Here is a 23,765-nt window from a genome sequence, read left to right as displayed (position 1 = left end):
AAGCGTAAAGTAGAGTCTGTGACCATTATCTCAAGAGCGCATTCCCTCTAGAACCTGGTTGGTAAACCTGGATGTGAAGACAGGGCATTTTACGTTTGCTGCGTCCGCAAACAGGTCGATGTCTGAACTCTCCATCGATGAAAGATGTCCTGTGCGATGTCGCTGTTTATCACCCAATCGTGAGCTTCAACGAAGTCCCGACTTAAAGAGACTGCCTGGACGTTGGGAGTGCCTGGGAGGTGAATAGCTGAAATGGTCAGATTTCTTGTGAGAAGCCATCACCGGATGGTCTAAACCTCCTGTGAGAGGGGTCTCAACGTGGTTCCTCCCTGTTTGTTCAGATGATACATGGTTGTTGTGTTTGCCATTTGAATCAATACGGAACGTGTGCTGAAGGAAGGAAGCAGTGACTTGAGTGCAGGATGTACCGCTCTCAGTTCGACAGGTTGATGTGGTACCCCTGCTCTGTCTGACCAGATTCTTGCACTTGAAGAGGACTCGTATGAGCCCCCAAGCCTGTAGGGAAGCATCTGTGACAATTGTCTGACTAGGAAGGTCCTGATGAAAAGGAACCCCTTTGAGCAGGTGAAATAGTTTCATTCACCACTTGATTGAATCCTGGGCTGACTGAGGAAGAATCACCAAGTCCTCCCATCAGCCTATTACTTGTGACCACTGGTCCTCCAGAGATTGTTGCAGAGGACGCATCTGTAGTCTGGCATGTGGGGCGATGACGATGCACGATGACATCAATCCCAGAAGTGAGGACACTTGCCTGACTGTGGGATGGCGAGAACGGAGGAGATAGCAGCACTTGCCTTGTATTGAGGATAACCTCTCCTCCGAAGGACACGTGCTTGCACTTACGGTATCCAGACAGACGCAGGTAGTGGATTTTTTTAGTCTGATTGAAGATCGATTTCTTGTAGTTGATGTGTAGGCTCAGATTGCTTAGCACTCATATGCAGTATAAGAGATGATTCTGAAGCAGAGTGGGTGACGAGGTCTACAGCAACTAGTCGTCCCGATAGGGATAGATGAAGATCTTTTGCTTGCGAAGAAAAGCTGATACTACTGCCATGCATTTTGAGAACGTGAGGAGGCTGATTTGAGCCCAAAGGGGAGAACTTTAAACTGGAAATGTTGATGTGCTACTTGAAAACGCAGGAATTTCTGATGTTTTCTGGAAATTGGCACGCGGAAATAGGCGTCCTGCAGGTCTATGGAGCACATCCAGTCCCCTTGGTGCAACTGAGGATAAATGTGGTGAAGTGCTAACATTTGAAATTTCTCTTTGTGGATGAACTAGTTTAAGAGCTTCATGTCGCGTATTGGTCTGTACTCCTGATTAGGACCTCTTTTGCATACCAGAAAGTAGCGGGAATAAATTCCCTGCCCTTGCTGAGAAGGAACTACTTCTATAGCGTCTTTCTTTAGTAGGGTGGACACTTCCTCTTGTAACAAGTGGTGATGTTGGATATACCTTCCCTGAGGTGGTACTGATGGGGTGGGGATTTGAATCTGAGCAAGTAGCCATTCGGTTATTTTTCTCCACTCATCCAGGTGAAATACAATACTTTCCCCCACCGGAGTGGGTAACGGAGATGGGGAAAGCCAGGACTCATTCTTTAGCCGTTTGTTTTGTTGAGGAAGGGGTCTGTCTTGGAGCTCCCCTTTCTTGACCTGGGTTGCGCCAGTGGTAATGCGACCTGGATTGCTGCTGTTGCGTCAACCAGGGAGGGGCTTGAACTCACTGTTCGAAAAACCGACGGTGGTATGGTCTGTACTTGCGCCTAAAGTCCTTACTCTTCTCCAGGCCGAATCATTTTGGACATCTTGTCATCGGCATGAAAACCAAACAAGGAAGTGCCATTAAAAGGAAGATATTTAATCCTTCTTTGAGCTTCCTGTTTGAGGCCAGTGAGACGCAACCAGACCAAGCGTCTGGCACAAATACCATGGGAATAACCATGTGCAGCCAAATCTGATGCATTTGCAGTTGCGCTAATGACCTGGTATGCAACCAGGCCACCTTCCTGCAAGATTTCCTGAAAATCCTGCTGGTCTTTGGGAAGCTTTTCTGTGAATCTCACTAACGAGTCCCACAGAGATCTGTCGCACCTCTCCAGAAATACAGAGGCACTAGCCACTTTCTTGAAGGAGGCGGATGTACTGCACATTCTCTTTCTCCATGAGTCCATGTGCTTGCTCTCCTTCTCAGGAGGGACTGCGGAGGATGTTGCTCCAATATGTGTTTTCCTGGCTGCTGCCACTATGACAGAATCCGATGGAGGATCTGATCGTAGGAACAGTAGATCCGGATCATGGGTCCCGTACTTTTTTGAGATACGTGGGGGAGCTGAACCCACCATAGCTGGTGTCAAAAAAGTCTGCAGCACTGGTTTAAGCAAACCAGGAACCAAAGGGAGTAAGGGCCTTTCCGAGGACCTATTGTGTAGAGTTTCGGATAAAACATATGAAGTACATGTTGATGTTCAGCTTGCTGGCACCCCTGCCGAGGACTTCGTTAAACGTGACCATGTCATCGACTGGAGACACTCTGGCTGGAGGGGAAGCGGACAGGGTTGGTGAATAGTCTCTCACAGATGACCTTGAGGATGTAAGTCAAGTCAAGTCAAGTCTGAAATTTGTATAGCGCACTACTCACCCAGAGGGTCTCAAGGCGCTTAAGGGAGAGGGGTTCGCTACTGATCGAACAGCCATGTTTTGAGTTGTTTTCTGAAGGAGAGGTGGTTCTGTGTGAGACGGAGGTGGGTGGGGAGGGAGTTCCATGTCTTGGCCGCCAAGTAGGAGAAGGATTTTCCTCCCATGGTGGCTCTTCGGATGCGTGGAATCGCGGCAAGGGCTTGGTTGGCCGATCGTTGTTGGCGGGTGGGGGTGTAAAAGGTCAGGCGAGTGTTGAGGTACTTGGGTCCTAGGTCGTGGATGGCTTTGTGTGCGTGGGTGAGGAGACGGAACGTGATTCTCTTGTTGACGGGGAGCCAGTTCAGGTCTCTCAGGTGACCGGATATGTGGTTGTGGCGAGGTATGTCTAGGATGAGTCGAGCGGAGGCGTTCTGAATGCGTTGAAGTCTTTTCTGCAGTTTGGCTGTGGTTCCGGCATAAAGGGTGTTTCCGTAGTCCAGTCGGCTGGTAACGAGTGCTTGGGTGACCGTCTTCCTTGTTTCGGTTGGGATCCAACGGAAGATCTTACGGAGCATGCGTAGGATGTTAAAACATGATGATTAGACGGCGTTGACTTGTCTGGTCATCGAGAGGGAGGAGTCTAGGATGAATCCCAAGTTGCGAGCATGGTCCGTTGGTTTGGGTGCGATGCACAGTGCCGGGGGCCACCATGAATCATCCCAGGCAGAGGGGGATGATCCTAGAAGGAGGACTTCCGTCTTGTCGGAGTTCAGTTTTAGGCAGCTGTTCTTCATCCATTCGGCTACGTCTTTCATCCCTTCGTGTAGGTTGGTTTTGGCGGTGGTTGGGTCTTTGGTGAGGGAGAAGATCAGCTGGGTGTCGTCTGCGTAAGAGATGATGTTGAAGTTGTGTTGGCATGCGATGGATGCGAGGGGACTCATGTAGACATTGAAGAGGGTTGGGCTGAGTGATGATCCGTGTGGAACGCCGCATATGACTTCGGTGGCCTCTGACTGAAAGGGGGAGGAGGACTCTCTGGGTTCTTCCGGCGAGGAACGAGATGATCCAATCCAATGCTTTGTCTTGTATCCCGACATTCCTGAGGCGTTGTACAAGTGTGCGGTGGCAGACAGTGTCAAATGCTGCGGAGAGGTCCAGGAGGATGAGGGCCGCTGTTTCCCCGTTGTCGAGCAGTGTTCGGATGTCGTCTGTGGCTGAGATGAGGGGGGTCTCGGTGCTGTGGTTGGCTCGGAAGCCGGACTGTGAGGGGTCGAGGGAACTGTTAGACTCAAGGAAGGCGGCGAGCTGACTGACGGTCTTCTCTATGACTTTGGCGGGAAACGGGAGGAGCGAGATGGGGCGATAGTTCTTAAGTTCGGTGGGGTCAGCTGTGGGGTTTTTCAGGAGGGCGCTGAGCTCGGCATGTTTCCAGCTATCCGGGAAGGTAGCGGTGTTGAAGGAGCAGTTGATGATGTCCCGGAGTTGGGGTGCTATGACGGAGTCGGCCTTGTTGAAGATGTGATGGGGGCATTGGTCGGTTGGCGATCCGGAGTGGATGGAGTTCATCAAGCGGATGGTGTCATCGGTGCTGATCGGGGTCCAGGCACGGAGGGTGGTGGTGGGGGGCTTCGGTTCAATGCTGAGGGGAGTAGGCTGGTCGCCAAAGCTGTTATGTATGTTTGCGATCTTGCTGTGGAAGAACGAGGCTAGAGAGTCGCAGAGGTCTTGAGAGGGAGTGATGTCGTTGTTGCCGGCGCTGGGATTGGTGAGTTCTTTGACAATGCTGAAGAGTTCCTTGCTGTTGTGGGCGTTGTTGTCTAGTCGATCCTTGAATGCTGATTTCTTGGTGCTGCGGATCAGCTGGTGGTGTTTGCGGGTGGCGTTCTTGAGGGTGGTCATGTTGACAGTGGTTGGGTTCCTTCGCCAGGCTTTCTCGAGGGTGCGGCAGTTCTTTTTGGAGTTCTTGAGGTCGTCGTTGAACCAGGAGGCTTTTTTGCTTCCTAGTTTGTTGGGACGGTTTTTCAAGGGTGCTAGTTAGTCGGCGCAGTGGGAGATCCATTGTGCGAGATTGATGGCTGCTTGATTTGGGTCTGTTGATATGGCGGGAGGGTTTTGGTTCAGAGATGTGGTGAGTTGGTTCCAGCTTCTGCGGGGAACTTGTTGCGGGTGGTGGTGGGTCGTGGTCTTTCTGAAGCTAAAGTGGACGCAGCTGTGGTCAGTCCAGTGGAGTCCCGTGACGTGATTAAAGGAGATGTGCTTGCTGGAGGAGAAGATTGGGTCGAGCGTGTGTCCGGCGTAGTGGGTGGGGGTGTTCACCAATTGTTTGAGTCCGAGATTGGCGAGGTTATCCAGCAGGTTGGTGGTGTTGTTGTCGTTGTTTTCCAGGTGGAAGTTGAGGTCCCCTAGGAGAATGTAGTCATCGGAGGGGAGGGCGTGTGGGCAAGTCAACAATGTCTTCGCTGAATTGTGTGCGGGTCCTGGGGGTCTGTCGATGAGGGTGCCTCTGAGTGTAGTCTTGGGGTCGGTGTGTATCTGGAAGTGGAGGTGTTCGGTGGCTATGGGGGTGTCGTCAGAGTTAGTCGAGATGCGGATGGTGTTCTTGTGGACTATGGCGATGCCTCCTCCTGTTTGGTTGATGCGGTCCCTTCGGATGATCTTGTATCCGTCCGGGATGGCTATGGCGATGTCTGGTGCTGATGAGGCATTCATCCAGGTTTCCGTGAGAAAGGTGACGTCCGGTGAAGTGGTGTCGAGTAGGTTCCATAGTTCAATGGCGTGTCTGTGGACCGAGCGGGTGTTGAGCAGGATACACTGCAGGTGGTTGTTGTTGGAGCTCTGATTGGCGTTTGTGGTTGTAGTGTGGGTCCTGATGCAGCAGAACTTGCAGGTTTGGCAGGTGAAGGGTCCATGGGTACTTCCTGGGGCGGCTCGGTGACAGTCATGGGGGCGGCCGGTGTTGAGTGCGGTGAGGGTGGCGGCGGCGTACGTTCGGCGGGAGGGATGGCCTCTGCGGGGGCCAGGGGGTCTGGCGCTGGGCGCGGTCCGGGCGTGGACGGGCGTAGACGGGCTTACCTTTGGCGCGCCTTCGGCGGGCATAAGGCGCGCCCGCTGCGCGTATGCCGCTCTGACATAAGTGGATAGTGGAGGGGGCGGAGCGAGGGAGGAGCAGCTGGGAGGCGGGAGCGGGGTGGCGAGTGAGGAGGGGATCTGTTAAAGATGCTGTAGGGAGCGGGGGTGGGGCCGCAGGGGAGCAGCGGCAGGGAGGAGAGACGGGCTGGGTCAACAAAATGGCACCAAACAACAACAAAACAATGCAGGGCGAGATCGGGGGCACAGTCTGGCACAGATACTGGTTAAAACAGTCTCAATATGATACCATAACAGTCAGGCTCAAATACAATACCACACGCTATCACAGGATGCAGGCGAGATCGGTGGCACAGAATACAATATTACAGGAAGCAGGCGAGGTCGGGGACACAGATTGGCAAAGATAGATCTCAAAGCAGATGCGAGTACGGCCAGGAGCGGGTGGAGCGACCGGTTGTGACTGGGTCAGGTCTGGTGTAGACCTTCGCCTACTTCTTTTTGCTGTGGAGAAAGAAAACAAGTTACTTACCTGTAACTGTAGTTCTCCAGTATTGGAAGCCTTCATAGATTCACATACCTGAATCATTTACCCGTCGTCGAGACGGGAGTCTCCGGTACATAAAAAAGCAATGGTTAGCAGTATAGCTAACTGAAAAAGGCCTAGGCCCATTTCCCTTTTGCAAGCCATAACCTTTGTTATGTAAAAAGGACCAAACTTTTCCCATAGCCAATCAGAGCCACTCACCCTCTAGAACCCTCCTGAGAGAATCTTTTGCCCCTCAGATTTTCGTGCACTTGTGCTATAATACTTTTCGTGCCAAATCCAAGGTGAGCCTCAGGGGAGGAGGGTGGGCGTATGTGAATCTATGAAAGCTTCCAATACTGGAGAACTACAGTTACAGGTAAGTAACTTGTTTTCTTACTCCAGTATTGGAGCTTTCATAGATTCACATACCTGAATCAGAATAGCGAGCAGTAAAATATAGCACATTTTGTTTTTGCCACCTTCCTTTCACCAATATGCAACCCATGATACTTGCACATAGGAGTAACCGTATCAATATATACATAGACATATTGCTCCTCCAAGACATATCCAATATCAATCAACAGTAAAATGTGCTTTTCTTAACAAACAAAGGAAGGAGGGATGAGAAAGAGGTTCACCGTTACTGGAAAAGGTTCCGCAGTACTGCTTGTCCCACTGCTACATCGCTTCTTGCATGAGCATCTAGGCAGTAATGCCTGGTGAAGGTATGCGTACTCCTCCAGGTGGCTGCTCTGCAGTAGTCCTGAATGGAGACGCCTGAAAATAGAGCAGTTGAGGTTGATACCGCTCTTGTGAAATGCGCACGAACATGTGCTGTCAATGGCTTTCCCGCTGCTTGATGACAGAACTGAATGGCACTTGAGATCCATCGTGCGATTCCCCGTTTTGATAACGGGAAACCCTTCCTGGGGCCACTAAAAGCCACAAACAATTGTGTAGATTTTCTAAAATGTCTTGTCCTTTGCAAATAAAACTTTAGGCAACGCTGGACATCTAGAGTGTGGAGAGTCCTTTCCGCCGCAGTCGATGGTTGAGGAAAGAATCTTTTTAGGATTAAGGGCTCATTTATATGGAAGTCCGTTGGTACTTTCGGGATGAATCTTGGATTCGTTCTGAGGACTAATCTGTCTTCTCTAAATTGGAGAAAAGGCTCTTGCGTCGTAAGGGCTTGTATTTCTCCCACCCTTCTGGCTTATGTTAGAGCTATTAATAGAGCCACCTTCCAGGATAGGAATTTCAGATCAGCTTTGTGTACTGGCTCAAATGGTGGTTTCATCAGTTGTGATAAGACAATGTTCAGTTGCCATAAAGGTGGTGGAGGCCTGATGGGTGGGTAAACTCGAAACAACCACTTCATGAATTGTTTCACAATTCTTTCCGACCACAGAGAAGGACGTGCTGAATTTCTCCTGCATCTTTAAATCGCCGCCAATTGCACTTTAATAGAGGCATGGGCTAATCCAGATTTCGCCAGCCTCAGTAAATATGGGATGATCTGATGCGCCTCTGCCCGCAGAGGATGCAAGTCATTCTCCTGACACCAGAAGCAGAATCTTTTCCATTTAATCGTGTATGTCCTATCAGTGCTTTCTGCTCTTGCCTTTGCCAGGATTTCTCTGCATTCTGTTGGAATTTTCAAGTGATGAAATTCTCCATAGTCAGGAGCCAGGCCGCTAATTGCAATGATGTCGGGTCTGGATGCCGCAGTTGTCCCTTCTCCATAGTCAGTAGTGCTGGTATTGGCCAAAGACGTATTGGCTCGGTCTCTGATAAAATGAGCAGCTCTGTGAACCAATGCTGCCTGGGCCACCAAGGGGCTATCAGTATTATTCTGCACGGTTCTTTCTTAATTTTCTTGAGTACTCCTGGCAGGAGGGGAATCGGCGGAAAGGCGTAGGCAAAGATGCCTTACCATGCCATCTAAAACGCATTCCCCCATGATCCCCTTTGGTGACGCCAGCTTGCAAAGAATCAGCATTTCTTGTTCCGGGCTGTGGCAAACAGATCCACCGTTGGTATTCCCCATTTGGCAAAGATGGTCATCAGCGTGCCCTGATCTAGCTCCCACTCATGACAGGTCGTCTTCTGCCTGCTGAGGGTGTCCGCTGTTATATTTTGATCCCCTGGAAGATGTATGGCCTTCAGAGTCACACCGTGATCTATCGCCCATTTCCATATTTTCTGAGCTTCCCTCAATAGAGAGATCTTGTGCCTCCCTGTTTGTTTATGTAGTGCATTGCAGTTGTGTTGTCTGTCTGCACTAACACTGATCTACCTTCTATTCTTGGCAGGAAGGCCAACAATGCTAATCCTATTGTCCTTAATTCCAATAGGTTTATGTGAAGGTGCTGTTCATGTTTGTTCCATCGGCCGCTGACCTGTAACTCCTGTAGGACTGCTCCCCATCCTTCGAGAGAGGCATCCGTGGTAACTACCAGCGGAGCTGGTTCGATCAGGTAGGAGAGACCCACCGAGATGTTGTTCCTGTGAGTCCACCACTTTGCTGCCTGCAACATTGGATGCGTGATTTTTATCTTGTCCTCAAAGGATCCCTTTGCTTGGCACCACTGAAGGTCTAGCTCTTCTTGTAACGGCCGCATCCGTAAGCGACATAGGGGAATGAGTGGAATGCATGAGGACATTGTCCCCAGAAGTGATTTGTATCTTCGGACTGAAAGAGACTTTCTTTTGCTGAATTCCTTGGCTAGAGAAACGAGTCCCAATTGTCTCTCTATGGATGGGAATGCTTTGTTTTGCGATGTATCCAGGATTGCAACTAGAAACTTGATAATCCTGGATGGCTGTAGAGATGATTTTTCCACATTTAAGGTCAGGCCCAGGTCCGCAAATAACTCCATGCAAGCCGCAGTTGAAGCTTGAGCTGCCTCCTGCGATGGTGCCTTTACCAACCAGTCGTCCAGGTATGGAAATATTTGGGTTTTTTGTCTTCTTAGATAGGCCGCTACTGGCGCCAGACATTTTGTAAATATTCTTGGTGCAGATTTTAGGCCGAATGGTAGCACCTTGAATAGGTAATGGTCTTTGGCCACTGTAAAACGAAGGAACTTTCTATGGGACAGATGGATGGGGATATGAAAATATGCATCCTGTAAATCTAGGGAGGTCATCTGATCTCCTCGGTTTAAGAGCAGTAGAATATTTTGCAGGGTCACCAATCTGAATGACTGTTTCTTGCGATAGGCATTTAGGGACCTTAGGTCCAAGATTGGATGTCACCTGAGAACATCTTTTCTGATCAAGAAGAAACGGGAATAAAATCCTCGTCCTCTTTGGGAGTTCGGCACCGGTTCTATTGCTCCCTTTCGGAGCATTGCACGAATCTCCCGACGCATCTGAGATAGGAGTTTTGCTGCTTGATATGTAGGTGGCGTGGGAGGAGGAAAGTGGAGGAATTCCAATGTATGTCTGAATTGTATTATGTGGAGAACCCATTTGTCAGATATGATCTTCTGCCACTTTAGTAAATAATACGTCACTCTTCCACCCAGGGGATTGTTTGACAAGATAGGAGGGGAAGGACCTGCAATCTGTAGGTTGCCATTGTCTTTTATTATTATCTTTTCCAGAACGAGCTCCCCGTCCTCTGGGAGTGGACTTAGAGTAGCCCCCAGAATGTTTCTGTCCATATTGCTGCCGATAGGGCTGCGAAGAGGAAGAGTACGATGTGTATCTTCCCTGCTGGTAGTCACCTCTATACGAGGGTTGTCCACTTCCACGGGCGCCTCGAAAAGGTACCTTTTAGTACTGTAGCGCACCCAAGGATTTCACTGTATCCACGTCTTTTTTAATACTTTGAAGGGTCTCATCCACCAGGCGCCCAAAAAGATCCTCCCCATCAAAGGGTAGGTCCAGCATTTTATTTTGGACCTCTGGCCTAAAGTTAGTGGCCCTCAGCCAACCTTGGCGCCTCAAAACTGATGCTCCTCCGAGGGAACGAAAGGCTGTGGTAGCTATATGCATAGCGCAATCAATAACTTCAGCCGAAGTTCTCTCCCCTTCCTGCAGAACTTTCTTCGCCTCCTGCTTAGAGTCTTCCGGGAGGAGGTCGACATAGGGTGCTATATCGCACCACATCTGTCTGTCATATCTGCCCAGGATGGCAAGGGCATAAGCAGCTCTGACCAGGAGCGCTGACATGGAGGCGAATAGTTTACCTGCGTTATCTAAACGCCGTCCCTCCCTGTCCGGAGGTGCTGCAATAGTTGCTCCTGGATTCTTTGACTTTTGCTGCGCCGCCTGCGAGATGATGGAGTCCGGTTTAGGATGGCCCAGTAAACACACCGGGGCGTTCTCTGGCGCCTTATACTTTTTGTCCAGCCTCGCCAATGTAAGCGTGTAAGCGTTGCTGGAGTTGTCATGACCTGTAATCCTTCTTTCCATATGTGGTCAATAGTTGGTATAGACCTGACTGATTTTTGATAGGGCTCCTTAAAGTCATACAGAAAACATTCTGCTTGAGTTGTTTTCATTGGTAGCTGAAATCTTTTTGCCGCTCTCTCCATTAAGTTATGGAATCCACCAATATCCACTGGTGGAGAATCCGCCAGTACTTGGGTGGGTGATAGTGGAGCTGGGATCAGGTAATCATCCCATTCTCTGTGAGGCTCCGTTAGCTCCCCTTCTTCGCAGTCCTCATCATCTGTGGTCCCAGGATCCTGTTGCTGTTGGACCTGAGGTGTCAGCGGAGCAGTGTCTAGCAGGCTCTCCCTACTGCGGACCGGAGTGGCCGGAATTGAACGAGGACGTGAAGGTGGAACGTCCTGAGGAACCTTTGATGGAGGAAACCTCTTTTTATAATCCGCCAACATGGATTGCAAATCCATCAACATGGATGATGGCATTGCTACCATCTCTTCCCGAGGCTCTTGTTGGTAGCGGTGGTATGAGATACTGTGATACTCTTCATACCCTTCTTCTTCTTGACATTTTACATGTAACTCAGATGGGCTTGTGGCATACCCAAAGGGCCCATCATCCTTCTCATCATCTGACTCTTCCTCCTCCAAAAGGTGCGACGGGACCAATGGAGTATTTTACTTGGGGAAGTCACTGCTGGCGTGATCTTCCTGTTCTTTTCCGGAGTTAGTCTCGTCGACGAGCCCGTCGACGAGATCGTCGTCGATACCACCGTCGACGAAGCTGTTGTCAGTGCAGTAGATCCATTCCTCGCCGACGACATAGTAATCGTCAATAATATTTTCGTCGACGACCTCATTGTCATCACCGTCGACGACGATCCAGTCGTCGACACTGCCGTCGTCATCCTCACCGCCATCGACGATGTCGAGATTACCGTTGTCGGCGCTCCAGTCGACGAAGCTCCCGTCGACGAAGCTCCCGTCGACGCTGGTTCCAATACAATTAATGGTAGCTCTTGTACCTTGGTCGTCGCCATAGACGATGATTTCTTCGTCGATGGTCTCGTCGACGCTCCCATTCGATGTCATTTTTTCCCCTTCTCCTCTGGAATACTAGAGGATGGCTTCTTGAATGATGCAGGATCCAACGGTGGTGTCTTAGAAGGCTCAGAAGAGGCTCTTTTGGATTCTTTTTCTTTCAAAGTGAGTCCTTTGCTCTCCTTTGGCTTTTTCTGAGGAGATTTTGAAGGACTACGCCCTGAAGACCCTTGGCTGGTCTTATTTAGGGCCTTCTCAGGAGGGTCCCCTGAGGAATGAGCCTGAGGAGATCTTGATCTTTTTTTAGATCTCCTGGATGAAGAGGAGGATTCCTGGTCACTATCCATAAAAACCACCTCCTTTCTGGCCTTGATCTTTTGAAGCCAAATTAAAAGGCGTCCTTCGCGATCTCTAAGGGTCTTACTAGAGAAAGTGCGACATACCTTGCAATCCTTTGCTTGGTGGTCCGGGTAAAGACGGTATATACAGTCTTCATGTGGGTCATCGGTGTAGTCTCTCTTTTTAGAGCAGGTGGCACAGGCTCTAAAAATACCCTTTTTCTCCTTTCCAGCCATTCTCGAGGATGTAGATGATAGATTATAAACTTCTCAAATCCACAAGAAATAGACTGATAATGAAGCTTCTATCCAGTTGGAAATCCAGAGTTTGAGCAGAGCTTAAAGGAGACTCCCTAGCACAACGTGCCGGTAGAAAATCTGAGGGGCAAAAGGTTCTCTCAGGAGGGTTCTAGAGGGTGAGTGGCTCTGATTGGCGAAGGGAAAAGTTTGGTCTTTTTTTACATAACAAAGGTTATGGGTTGCAAAAGGGAAATGGGCCTAGGCCTTTTTCAGTTAGCTATACTGCTAACCATTGCTTTTTTTATGTACCGGAGACTCCCGTCTCGACGACGGGGAAATGATTCAGGTATGTGAATCTATGAAAGCTCCAATACTGGAATACGGGCAAGATCTAGACCGTCTTCGTGGTGTCCTGGATCAGGAATAGTGAACTGGGGGGAACCTAGTTCTCTTTGGAGACCTGCGTGGCGATCTTCCTGTAGATGTAGCAGAGATTCTGGAGGCAGAGTAAGTTTGAGAGAAGTCTGAACCAGGACTTCTGGGTGGAACTCTCCAATGACGGACACTCTGTATCTACCTTGGGGTGATTTGCACTAAATTGATGCCTGGAGAAGAAGAGGTTTCCCTCGACGTCGACTGTCTGGACCTCAATGTTGATCTAGGCTTTTCTAGTACATTCATTGAACACGAGGGGGGCCTCGGCGACGAGATGCCTGTCGCCACTGTAAGATTTGCTTCTCTCGATGTCTACACCGTATGCTGCGGAGTCTTCGACGACACACGCCTGTGTGACTGCTGCGGTGTCCTTGATGTCGACCACCTGTGTGACTGTGGAGGGGTCCTTGACGCAGACTGCCTGTGTGACCGCGGGGTCCTCGAAGTCGACCGCCTGTGCGATTCTGGCAGGGTCCTCTACGTCAACCCTCTTGACGCCGGCCGGGCTAGCTGTGACGGCAGCAGAGATCCCGACGTCGACCAGTGCCATGACATCGGCTGGAGTTTCTTCGATGTCGACCCAAACATTACAGCCTACTTATGTTTTTGTAGTCCAACATACTTGGAGCCTGAAGTAGTATGCCTCGACTGTTTCGACTTCGATCTACCCCTCGATGTTGTAGCATGCCTTGCCTGTTTTTCCAATGTCGATTTTGATGGTGAAGGGAAACGATCAGAGATCTGCTTCCTTTTTGATGCTGCGTAAGCAAAACAAAGCTGTTTCTTCTCAGATCTGTGTGTTTCCTGAGAGATGGTCTCTTTAAAAGCATGAGTGCCTTCAGGGTCACTTGTTGAAGGTACTTTTCCTCTATCTACTAAGCATGCAGCTTAAAAGTTGCCAGCATTCAAAAAACGTTGAGTAAAGGTAGAAAAAAACTTATAAGAAACCAATTTCTGACTAGAATAATCAAAAATTGACGAGGTCAATGCTCTAGGATCCTCACAGGAGCCAGAAAAAGAACTGACCTAACTATCCACATGCAGACCCCTTGGTGCCCTGGTGATCCTCACTGTTCTAAATGATCTAAAGTGGATGCTGCGCTGGCAAACAGATAGGGGAAATCTGCCTCTGTCAGATATCAGAAATTGCAGGCCATGCCATTAAAGCTGCTCATCGGCGACACTGTTGTTGACAGACCCACTACTGACAAAGGTGCAGCCTTCATGGCTGGTGGCCATCTTATGATGTGCTTGTTAGCCAGGCTCCATTGACCAGGTAGACAAGGAACATTTGGAAGGGGGTGGTGGTGAAAAAGAACATGCTCAACTAGGGGACTTTAACAAGGATGCTTACAGTGTCCAGTCGCTCAGTACGTTTTTTGGTCAATGAGGAGGGCTTGATAACTAGCGATTTACACCCATAACTGTAAAAAAATGTTTCCCCTTTTCAATGGTTGACAACTTTAGGAGTTTAATGCACAAGAAAGTAATTCAGTTCACTTAGGAGACCAGACTCCATCGAGTGACATTCACTGGCAAAAACCACATACTGACATTTCTGGAGCATACTGGACTGGTTTCTGACCCAAATATGGCACATCCTTGAGGCCAAAAACTATCCTGAAATTGTTTTCCGATTTTCAAACAATAGCCTCAAGCAGCCACTACTCTGCTCAGGGATTCTTCTCTCGCAATGCACAATAGATTTCCTGAGTGTAGTTGGGTCTGGGTGTCTGGAGTTCAGAAGCCATCCACACTAATGAATGTTAGACTCCAATAGTGAGGGAATGGACTAGCATATGTATCGCTCGTTCCTACCACTAAAAAAGCCCTGAAGAACTTCTAGGGTACTCAGATAAGTAGCTACTCAGTTTGTTGTGCATGGTTCACAGAAAGTGCATCTCATAAAGGAGTCTAGCTGGCTACATGAGAACCAGGGGCTAGCTCGAATCAGGTCAAAACAAGCAGTGCAGTGGTGCGTAAGCATGGGCTGACCCAGACAGATTTGCAAGGCCATCCGGCTTGCATATACTTACCATCTGAAGTGGCTGGCTTACTAACAATGCAAAACTACTACCTCTGTGCATCTCAACACTGCCATGATAAAATGTTACCAGGGGATTCCCTAGCTTGGCGTGGGGGAATGATTTAGACTTGGGAATTAATGAAAAACTACATGTTGAACATTATTTTTCGACGATAAGGAGCAAACTTGCCACACTCCTACAAAGTTTGTAACAATCCAGTTAACATACCACCTCTAACCAAACATTTTCTTTTCTCTAAAGTCTTGTGGGCATGGGTTCTACTAATTAAGTATCGCTTAATTCCAAAGCAGTGATAAAGTCTCAACCAATCAAAGTGTATAGGAAATGAAGGGGATTCTATTTTAAGAGCTCAGCTGCAGCAATCTGACCATTCTAATAAGAGAAGCAGGTACTCACCCCAGCGAGGCTGGAGTCCAGGTCAGGAAGGGTCATGTCAGACATGCTCATGGAAGGGCTGAACATCTACAAAGAACAAGGTCACATGTCACAAATGGGAAGACAAACCAGCCGGCCCAGTAGAATTTCTCTCACTCAACGTCAGGTTAATTAATAATGCATATTTAAGGATACTAATACCAAGGAGTACCCCTAGAGTGCGAACTTGGAAGCACGGTTGTTAATTATGGACTATAGAAGAGCATGCAGGCTGTTGGTGAAGTCAGTGCCACTATCAATGCAAGTGCTTATTGGTTCCAGAAGCAGCAAGTGCTGACGTTCACGAGATGCAGGCAGTGCTAACAGATGACGAGTCGTGTCAGTGATGCGCAGTGTTTACAGACAGGAGGTGAGCCCTGTGTCAGTGCAGCCGCAGTGTAAAGAAGCCAGAAGATGAGCCTAGGATCAATTCTAGTGCAGGGTTTACAGCTAGGAGGTGGCCCCAGTGCCAGTTGCAGAGTTTACAGACAGCAGGTGAGCTTAATGCCAGTGCAGGGGGTGAGCAAAGTATGAGTGCAGTGTCAATGCTAGGCAGACGATAATCCCAGTCTAAGTGCTGGTGGCAGTGTTTACTGTCAGGAGCTGAGCCAGTGTCAATGCAGTGTTTACAGGTAGAAGAAGAGCCCAGTGTAAGTTCTGGTAACAGTGTTTACAGACAGGAGCTAAGCCAGTGTCAGTGCTAGTGCAGTGTTTACACATAGGAGGTGAGCCCAGTTCCAGGGCTCCTGGCAGTGTTTACAGACAGCAAGTGAGCCTAATGTCAGTGCATGGGGTGAGCAAAGAGTCAGTGCAGTGTCAATGCAAAGTAAAAGATGAGCTGGTGGTAGTGTTTACAGAAAGGAGTTGAGCCAGTATCAGCGGTAGTGCAGTGTTTACAGGTGGAAGGTGAGCCCAGTGTAAGTGCTGGTGGCAGTGTTTACAGACAGCAGGTGAGAATAATGTCAGTGCAGGTGGTGAGCAGTTTGTGCTGGCGTTTACAGGCAGCAAGTGAGCCTAACGTCACTGCAGAGGGTGAGTATGGTTTTTGCTGTTGGCGGTGTTCACAGACAACAGGTGAGACTAATGTCAGTGCAGGTGGTGAGCACAGTTTGTGCTGGTGTTTACAGACAGCAGTTGAGCCGAACGTCACTGCTGAGGGTGAGAATGGTTTGTGCTGGAGGCCGTGTTTAGAGACAGCAGGTGAGACCAATTTCAGAGCAGGTGGTGAGCGCAGTTTGTGCTGGTGTTTACAGACAGCGGGTGAGCCTAACGTCACTGCAGAGGGTGAGAATGGTTTGTGCTGGAGGCCGTGTTTAGAGACAGCAGGTGAGACCAATTTCAGAGCAGGTGGTGAGCACAGTTTGTGCTGGTGTTTACAGACAGCAGGTGAGCCCAACGTCACTGCAGAAGGGGAGTATAGTTTGTGCTGGTGGCAGTTTACAGACAGCAGGTGAGACTAATGTAAGTGCAGGCGGTGAGCACAGTTTGTGCTGGTGTTTACAGACAGCAGGTGAACCTAACGTCACTGCAGAGGGGGAGTATGGTTTGTGCTCGAGGCAGTGTGTGTTTACAGACAGCAGGTGAGCCTAACGTCACTGCAGAGGGTGAGTATGGTTTGTGCTGGAGGCAGTGTTTACATACCGTAGGTGAGCCTAACGTCACTGCAGAGGGTGAGAATGGTGTGTGCTGGTGTTTACAGACAGCAGGTGAGACTAATGTGAGTGCAGGCAGTGAGCACAGTTTGTGCTGGTGTTTACAGACAGCAGTTGACCCTAACGTCACAGCAGAGGGTGAGAATGGTTTGTGCTGGAGGCCGTGTTTACAGACAGCAAGTGAGACCAATTTCAGAGCAGGTGGAGAGCACAGTTTGTGCTGGTGTTTACAGACAGCAGGTGAACCTAACGTCACTGCAGAGGGTGAGTAAGGTTTGTGGCGGTGTTTACAGACTGCAGGTGAGACTAATGTCAGTGCAGGTGGTGAGCACAGTTTGTGCTGGTGTTTACAGACAGCGGGTGAGCCTAACGTCACTGCAAAGGGTGAGTATGGTTTGTGCTGGTGTTTACAGACAGCAGGTGAGACTAATGTGAGTGCAGGCAGTGAGCACAGTTTGTGCTGGTGTTTACAGACAGCGGGTGAGCCGAACGTCACTGCAGAGGGTGAGTATGGTTTGTGGATGTGTTTACAGACAGCAGGTGAGACTAATGTCAGTGCAGAGGGTGAGTATGGTTTGTGCTGGTGGTGGTGTTTACAGAAGGCAGGTGAGCCTAACGTCACTGCAGAGGGTGAGTATGGTTTGTGCTGGTGGCGGTGTTTACAGATAGCAGGTGAGACTAATGTAAGTGCAGGCGGTGAGCACAGTTTGTGCTGGTGTTTACAGACAGCAGGTGAGCCTAACGTCACTGCAGAGGGTGAGTATGGTTTGTGCTCGTGTTTACAGACAGCAGGTGAGACTAATGTAAGTGCAGGCGGTGAGCACAGTTTGTGCTGGTGTTTACAGACAGCAGGTGAACCTAACGTCACTGCAGAGGGGGAGTATGGTTTGTGCTAGAGGCAGTGTGTCTTTACAGACAGCAGGTGAGCCTAATGTCACTGCAGAGGGTGAGTATGGTTTGTGCTGGAGGCCGTGTTTACAGACAGCAGGTGAGACCAATTTCAGAGCATGTGGTGATCACAGTTTGTGCTGGTGTTTACAGACAGCTTGTGAGCCCAACGTCACTGCAGAAGGTGAGTATGGTTTGTGCTGGAGGCAGTGTTTACACACCGTAGGTGAGCCTAACGTCACTGCAGAGGGTGAGAATGGTTTGTGGCGGTGTTTACAGACAGCAGGTGAGACTAATGTCCGTGCAGCCGGTGAGCACAGTTTCTGCTGGTGTTTACAGACAGCAGGTGAGCCTAACGTCACTGCAAAGGGTGAGAATGGTTTGTGCTGGAGGCTGTGTTTACAGACAGCAGGTGAACCCAACGTCACTGCAGAGGGGGGAGTATGGTTTGTGCTTGTGTTTACAGACAGCAGGAGAGACTAATGTCTGTGCAGGTGGTGAGCACAGTTTGTGCTGGTGTTTACAAACAGCAGGTGGGCCTAACGTCACTGCAGAGGATGAGAATGGTTTGTGGCGGTGTTTACAGACAGCAGGTGAGACTAATGTCAGTGCAGGTGGTGAGCACAGTTTGTGCTGGTGTTTACAGACAGCAGGTGAGCCTAACGTCACTGCAAAGGGCGAGTATGGTTTGTGCTGGTGGCAGTTTACAGACAGCAGGTGAGACTAATGTCAGTGCAGGCGGTGAGCACAGATTGTGCTGGTGTTTACAGACAGCATGTGAGCCTAACGTCACTGCAAAGGGTGAGTATGGTTTGTGCTGGTGTTTACAGACAGCAGGTGAGACTAATGTGAGTGCAGGCAGTGAGCACAGTTTGTGCTGGTGTTTACAGACAGCAGTTGACCCTAACGTCACAGCAGAGGGTGAGAATGGTTTGTGCTGGAGGCCGTGTTTACAGACAGCAGGTGAGACCAATTTCAGAGCAGGTGGTGAGCACAGTTTGTGCTGGTGTTTACAGACAGCAGGTGAACCTAACGTCACTGCAGAGGGTGAGTACGGTTTGTGGCGGTGTTTACAGACAGCAGGTGAGACTAATGTCAGTGCAGGTGGTGAGCACAGTTTGTGCTGGTGTTTACAGACAGCAGGTGAGCCTAACGTCACTGCAAAGGGCGAGTATGGTTTGTGCTGGTGGCAGTTTACAGACAGCAGGTGAGACTAATGTCAGTGCAGGCGGTGAGCACAGATTGTGCTGGTGTTTACAGACAGCATGTGAGCCTAACGTCACTGCAAAGGGTGAGTATGGTTTGTGCTGGTGTTTACAGACAGCAGGTGAGACTAATGTGAGTGCAGGCAGTGAGCACAGTTTGTGCTGGTGTTTACAGACAGCAGTTGACCCTAACGTCACAGCAGAGGGTGAGAATGGTTTGTGCTGGAGGCCGTGTTTACAGACAGCAGGTGAGACCAATTTCAGAGCAGGTGGTGAGCACAGTTTGTGCTGGTGTTTACAGACAGCAGGTGAGCCCAACGTCACTGCAGAAGGGGAGTATAGTTTGTGCTGGTGGCAGTTTACAGACAGCAGGTGAGACTAATGTAAGTGCAGGCGGTGAGCACAGTTTGTGCTGGTGTTTACAGACAGCAGGTGAACCTAACGTCACTGCAGAGGGGGAGTATGGTTTGTGCTGGAGGCAGTGTGTGTTTACAGACAGCAGGTGAGCCTAACGTCACTGCAGAGGGTGAGTATGGTTTGTGGCGGTGTTTACAGACAGCAGGTGAGACTAATGTGAGTGCAGGCAGTGAGCACAGTTTGTGCTGGTGTTTACAGACAGCGGGTGAGCCGAACGTCACTGCAGAGGGTGAGAATGGTTTGTGCTGGTGGCGGTGTTTACAGACAGCAGGTTAGACTAACGTCAGTGCAGGCAGTGATTAGAGTCTGTGCTGGTGTTTACAGATAGCAGGTGAGCCTAACGTCACTGCAGAGGGTGAGTATGGTTTGTGGCGGTGTTTACATACAGCAGGTGAGCCTAGCATCAGTAAGAGGGTGAGCATGGTTTGTGCTAGTGGCGGTATTTGCAGAAAGGAGGCAAGCCCAGTGTCCGTCCAGATGGCAGTGTTTACATACTGTAGGAGAGCCCACTGTCAGAGCAGGAAGAACTGTTTAGAGACAAGAAGATAATTCTTCTCTATGCAGGTAATTGTGTATAGAGAGAGTGGGAGGATTGTTAGTTCTTAACATGGTTTTGAATTCACTTGCTTGGCCGAGTGTAGCATCAATGATGGTGGCAGTGTTTCCAGATGATTCAAGGTGAGGTTGATGTTTACAGACTTAAAAAGTACGCAGAAGCAATGTTTACTGACTGGAAGAAACGTATGGTGACCGGACAGTTGAAGTGTTTACCATTGTTTTCAGACTGAATGCAAGCTCACTGCTGGACCCAGAATTTATAAACTGGACGTGAACTCAACGAGCTAAGCAAAGTGCAATTTCTGCTACACACATTTAATAACTAGTTAGTAAGTGTTTACAGATTTGGACTGTTTGTTTATAAACTGGAAGAGGGCTCAGCATGAGCACAGGTAACTAACTCACTGTATGAATAGAGATGGAGTGAGCTCAGAGACAGTACTGGAAGCAAAATTAAAAGACTACAAGTGAGCTCATCACTTACAGACTGTAGATAAGCTCAGTGTTAGAAATAGTCTGAGCTCCCTAACATCGTTAATACCAATGTTTACAGACTGGAAGCGTTACAGAAAGGAGTCATGCACAGAGCTTACATGCAAGAGGAGTGGTCGAAATCGAGGTCAATTTAACAAGCTCAGTGCTTAGACACTGGCTGCCATGGCTAGTATCAGTGTTTACAAAAGAGAGGCAAGCGGGATCACTGCTTACAGAGTAGAGGTGAGCTTGGTGTCAACGCTGCGAGAAGTGTTTCTAGACACAAGGCGAGCTCAGGGTTTCTGCTGGTGACAGTATTTACCAACTAGAGTAAGCTCTGCAGCAGAGGGTACAGAGAAGGGAGGCAGGCTCAGTGCTTACAGTCTAGAGGTGAGAGCATGATAGATGTGAGGCAAGCTCTGTGCTTACAGACTGCAGGATATCTCTAAGGCATCGCTACTAGCAGTATCTAGCAACAAGTAGTGTCCTCTTAGCAATCTTTGACTCTTCAACACAGTAGACATCTCAAATATTTTAACGTTGCTAATCCAGGGATTATCAATGAAAAATACATAAATAGATGTGCACTTTAACAGTTGGCTAAACTGATAATCATCACAATGGTACATCAAATGAGGGATTAGGAGGTTTAATATAAAATGGAGGAAGCAAGGGACACAACTGAACCTTGGGCAATTAAGATATGGAAAACAATGAAAGAGTGAATCAACTAAGGAAGAAATAGTGAGCATAGGGTATAGCCTATATCTATCTGCTAATGAAGGGTGGCAGAGGCGGCAAACAGCGTAACAGGTGGGCAGAGAAGCATACATCGAGCAGGGCACTGGTGTCCACACTGAAGCCATGGGTCGTCAGCATGGTCTGCAGATTGTCCAGATTGGAATCCATGGTATCGAGGTGGTCATTCAGCTCATTCCTGAATCAAGAAAAAGGAAACCAGGCTTTACATTTGAAAATACTTTGAAAAGAGAAATCTATCCTTAGCAGATAACACAAAGTACCATGCATACACACACACATGACATTTTAATAATGTTGGGCACCTTTTATCACAGAACAAGGTGAGCACTCAAGGCCTGCCACTGATGTGAGGCTGGTATTTAACTACCTCTCCCATAATGCTGCCCTAATTTCCTAGTAGACAGTCTCAACCTCACTTTGCATTATTTTCTTGCTTCATTTCCAGGGACAGGTGCCATGGTTTCTACTATTTGACAACTGGGCGTCCACCTTCAGATTCTTCCTGAAACTTCACCTTTCAGTGACACTCAAAATAAGGAGGAAGCACTGGTGTGGTACAGACTCGCTTATGATGCGTTGGTGCTATCAGAGAAGAGCTCAAACTGCTAATTCCTTCTTTGAATGTATAAATAATCGACCTCTCCCCAAAGCCAGAGAAATTGTGAATTTGAATTGCATTTCACACATTTTTACAGGACTTTACATTAGATTAACATGAGCACTATTGCATCTTGCTGAATAGATACATATTTTTTTATTTCATCAAAAAGGCAAGTGAAAAGTGGGCAGTCTGGTTAGCAAATATAATTTTCAGTTTTCATTGTAGATTGTGGTTTAATGTGTATTTTCGGCTCCCCAAATTCATAGCAAGCTAAACAGAACCTCTCTGTATTGAAACAACTATGAAATGTATGGCCAAAGCCACTGGTGACCTGATCCACAATAACCAGAAAACTACTCTTACAGAAACAGGTCTATCATTTACAGAAACGCTTAGTAAAAAACGATAGGTGCTTATCAGAACCCACTGTTAACTATGGAACATAACACTTAGTATGTGAATTACTATTTGAACAGGCTAAATTAAATGACATTGACAAGGCATTTTATTGTTAGTTCTATTTATTTAAGGTATTTTTCTGCAGAAAAAGATTCAAACATGCACCTATTGAAGGCTTAGCTTATTTGTCCTTCAAGAACCATTCCTACAAGGGAAGATTTGGTGTCTTCATTTCCTTAGACATGTTGATACATGGTCCATATATTTACTAAAAATTCTAGGAGCTGACTTGAGACTAATTGTGGGTTTTTGTTTGGCCACAAGCACCTTGCAAATCCAGCGAAGTTATGTAATAACCACTTTGGAGGAGCTGGACAACGTCTTGAAGCTTAATCATATGGAATGTTGCAGTAAAAAACTGCTGAACACCCCCAGTCCAAAATGGGTCACAACTTTGGTGACTTTTTCCATACGAAAAAATATGGAGTGAAAGACTAAATTTGGATTGGATTTAGGGGAAGAGTTGCAATGTCTCCCTGTCAATCACGGAAACAGGCGCCTCTTGCAGCACTGGGGAGGTTGGGTTATCTTCAAGTGTAAGCAGAGATTCTCCACCTAGTGGGCTCCATGAAGAAGGAACCACTGAAGTAGTACCCGGGGCCTACATCATGTCCATGTCTGTGTGAGGTGTCTTGCGGCTTGGACTGCCCTTCACCTCCCAAGCAGGAATGTTGTTTACAATAGTATGGAGGATGCAGCTAATAGTATGCCTCCCGAAAATGAAAACTGCTGTGGTTGCTTTGGCTGACACCTCTGTGGTAAACATCCGCCTTTATATCAGCTAGCCTTGCCCTCTCCTGTGTTTTGCTCCTCAGAAGGGAACTTGTCTCCAGTACAGAAGGATTTCGAGAAACTGAACAATAACCTGATTTTATTGCTTGTAGAGCATCATTAACATGACTTACAAAGAGGTGCTCTCAGTCTAAGGGCATTTACAATATCCACAATTGCACTTCGGGTGGAAGGATGTTGTATGCAACAAACTGTGGTAGGTTAACACTGCTGAACCTGCCATTTAGTGAAAAACAATGGAAGCCATGTCCATAGCCCCGTCTATTATTGCAGCGGGCACCTTTTCATCCTCCTGGATTCTGGCTTTTGTTCTCAGGCATAAGATCATCATAAGCAACCACGCCTGCCCACATCTGCTTGTCATAGTGCCCGGCAATCGCTAGGATATTACCAGCTTTAATGGATGTAGCTGCTAGGATAGACACCTGCATTATCCAGTCAGACAAGCAGGTGTATTCTCTGGTGCCTTGTATTTTTGATCAGATGAGAAACCATGGCCGAGACAGAAGCTTGCCTGGTTTCGAAGCCCTTCTGTCTAATAAAATCTACAATCTGACTGACCGCCCGGGAACTTCTTTGAAATTTTCAAATAAGCAATCCGTTTTGGTTACTGATACAGGTAACTGGAACCTCTTAGAAGCCCTTTCCACCAATTAATGTAAAGGAAATGTTACTGACTTGTAATCTTAGTTTTGCATTAGAAGAGTCTTCACTGAAGTCAAACATTAGAATTGCCCTACTGCATTAAACACTAAACAAATGCAGAAAACTATTACAAT

General features: G+C 48.2%; 1 protein-coding gene across 2 annotated transcripts in view; it reads right to left on the bottom strand.

Annotated features, from left to right (window-relative positions):
- Nucleotides 1–23,765, bottom strand: part of HSF1 (heat shock transcription factor 1) — a 491,085-nt gene that overhangs the window by 37,479 nt on the left and 429,841 nt on the right. For both annotated transcript variants that reach the window (XM_078686503.1, XM_078686504.1), the window contains 2 exons: nt 21,204–21,309; nt 15,161–15,226 (listed from right to left, as the gene is read on the bottom strand). In XM_078686503.1, coding sequence (XP_078542629.1) covers nt 15,161–15,226; nt 21,204–21,309 — 172 coding nt within the window. The remainder of the gene's footprint in view (nt 1–15,160; nt 15,227–21,203; nt 21,310–23,765) is intronic.

This window comes from Lissotriton helveticus, chromosome 4_1 (assembly GCF_964261635.1).
Source record: "Lissotriton helveticus chromosome 4_1, aLisHel1.1, whole genome shotgun sequence".
Classification (NCBI taxonomy): Eukaryota; Metazoa; Chordata; class Amphibia; order Caudata; family Salamandridae; genus Lissotriton; species Lissotriton helveticus.
This window is presented reverse-complemented; position numbering and strand designations above follow the sequence as displayed.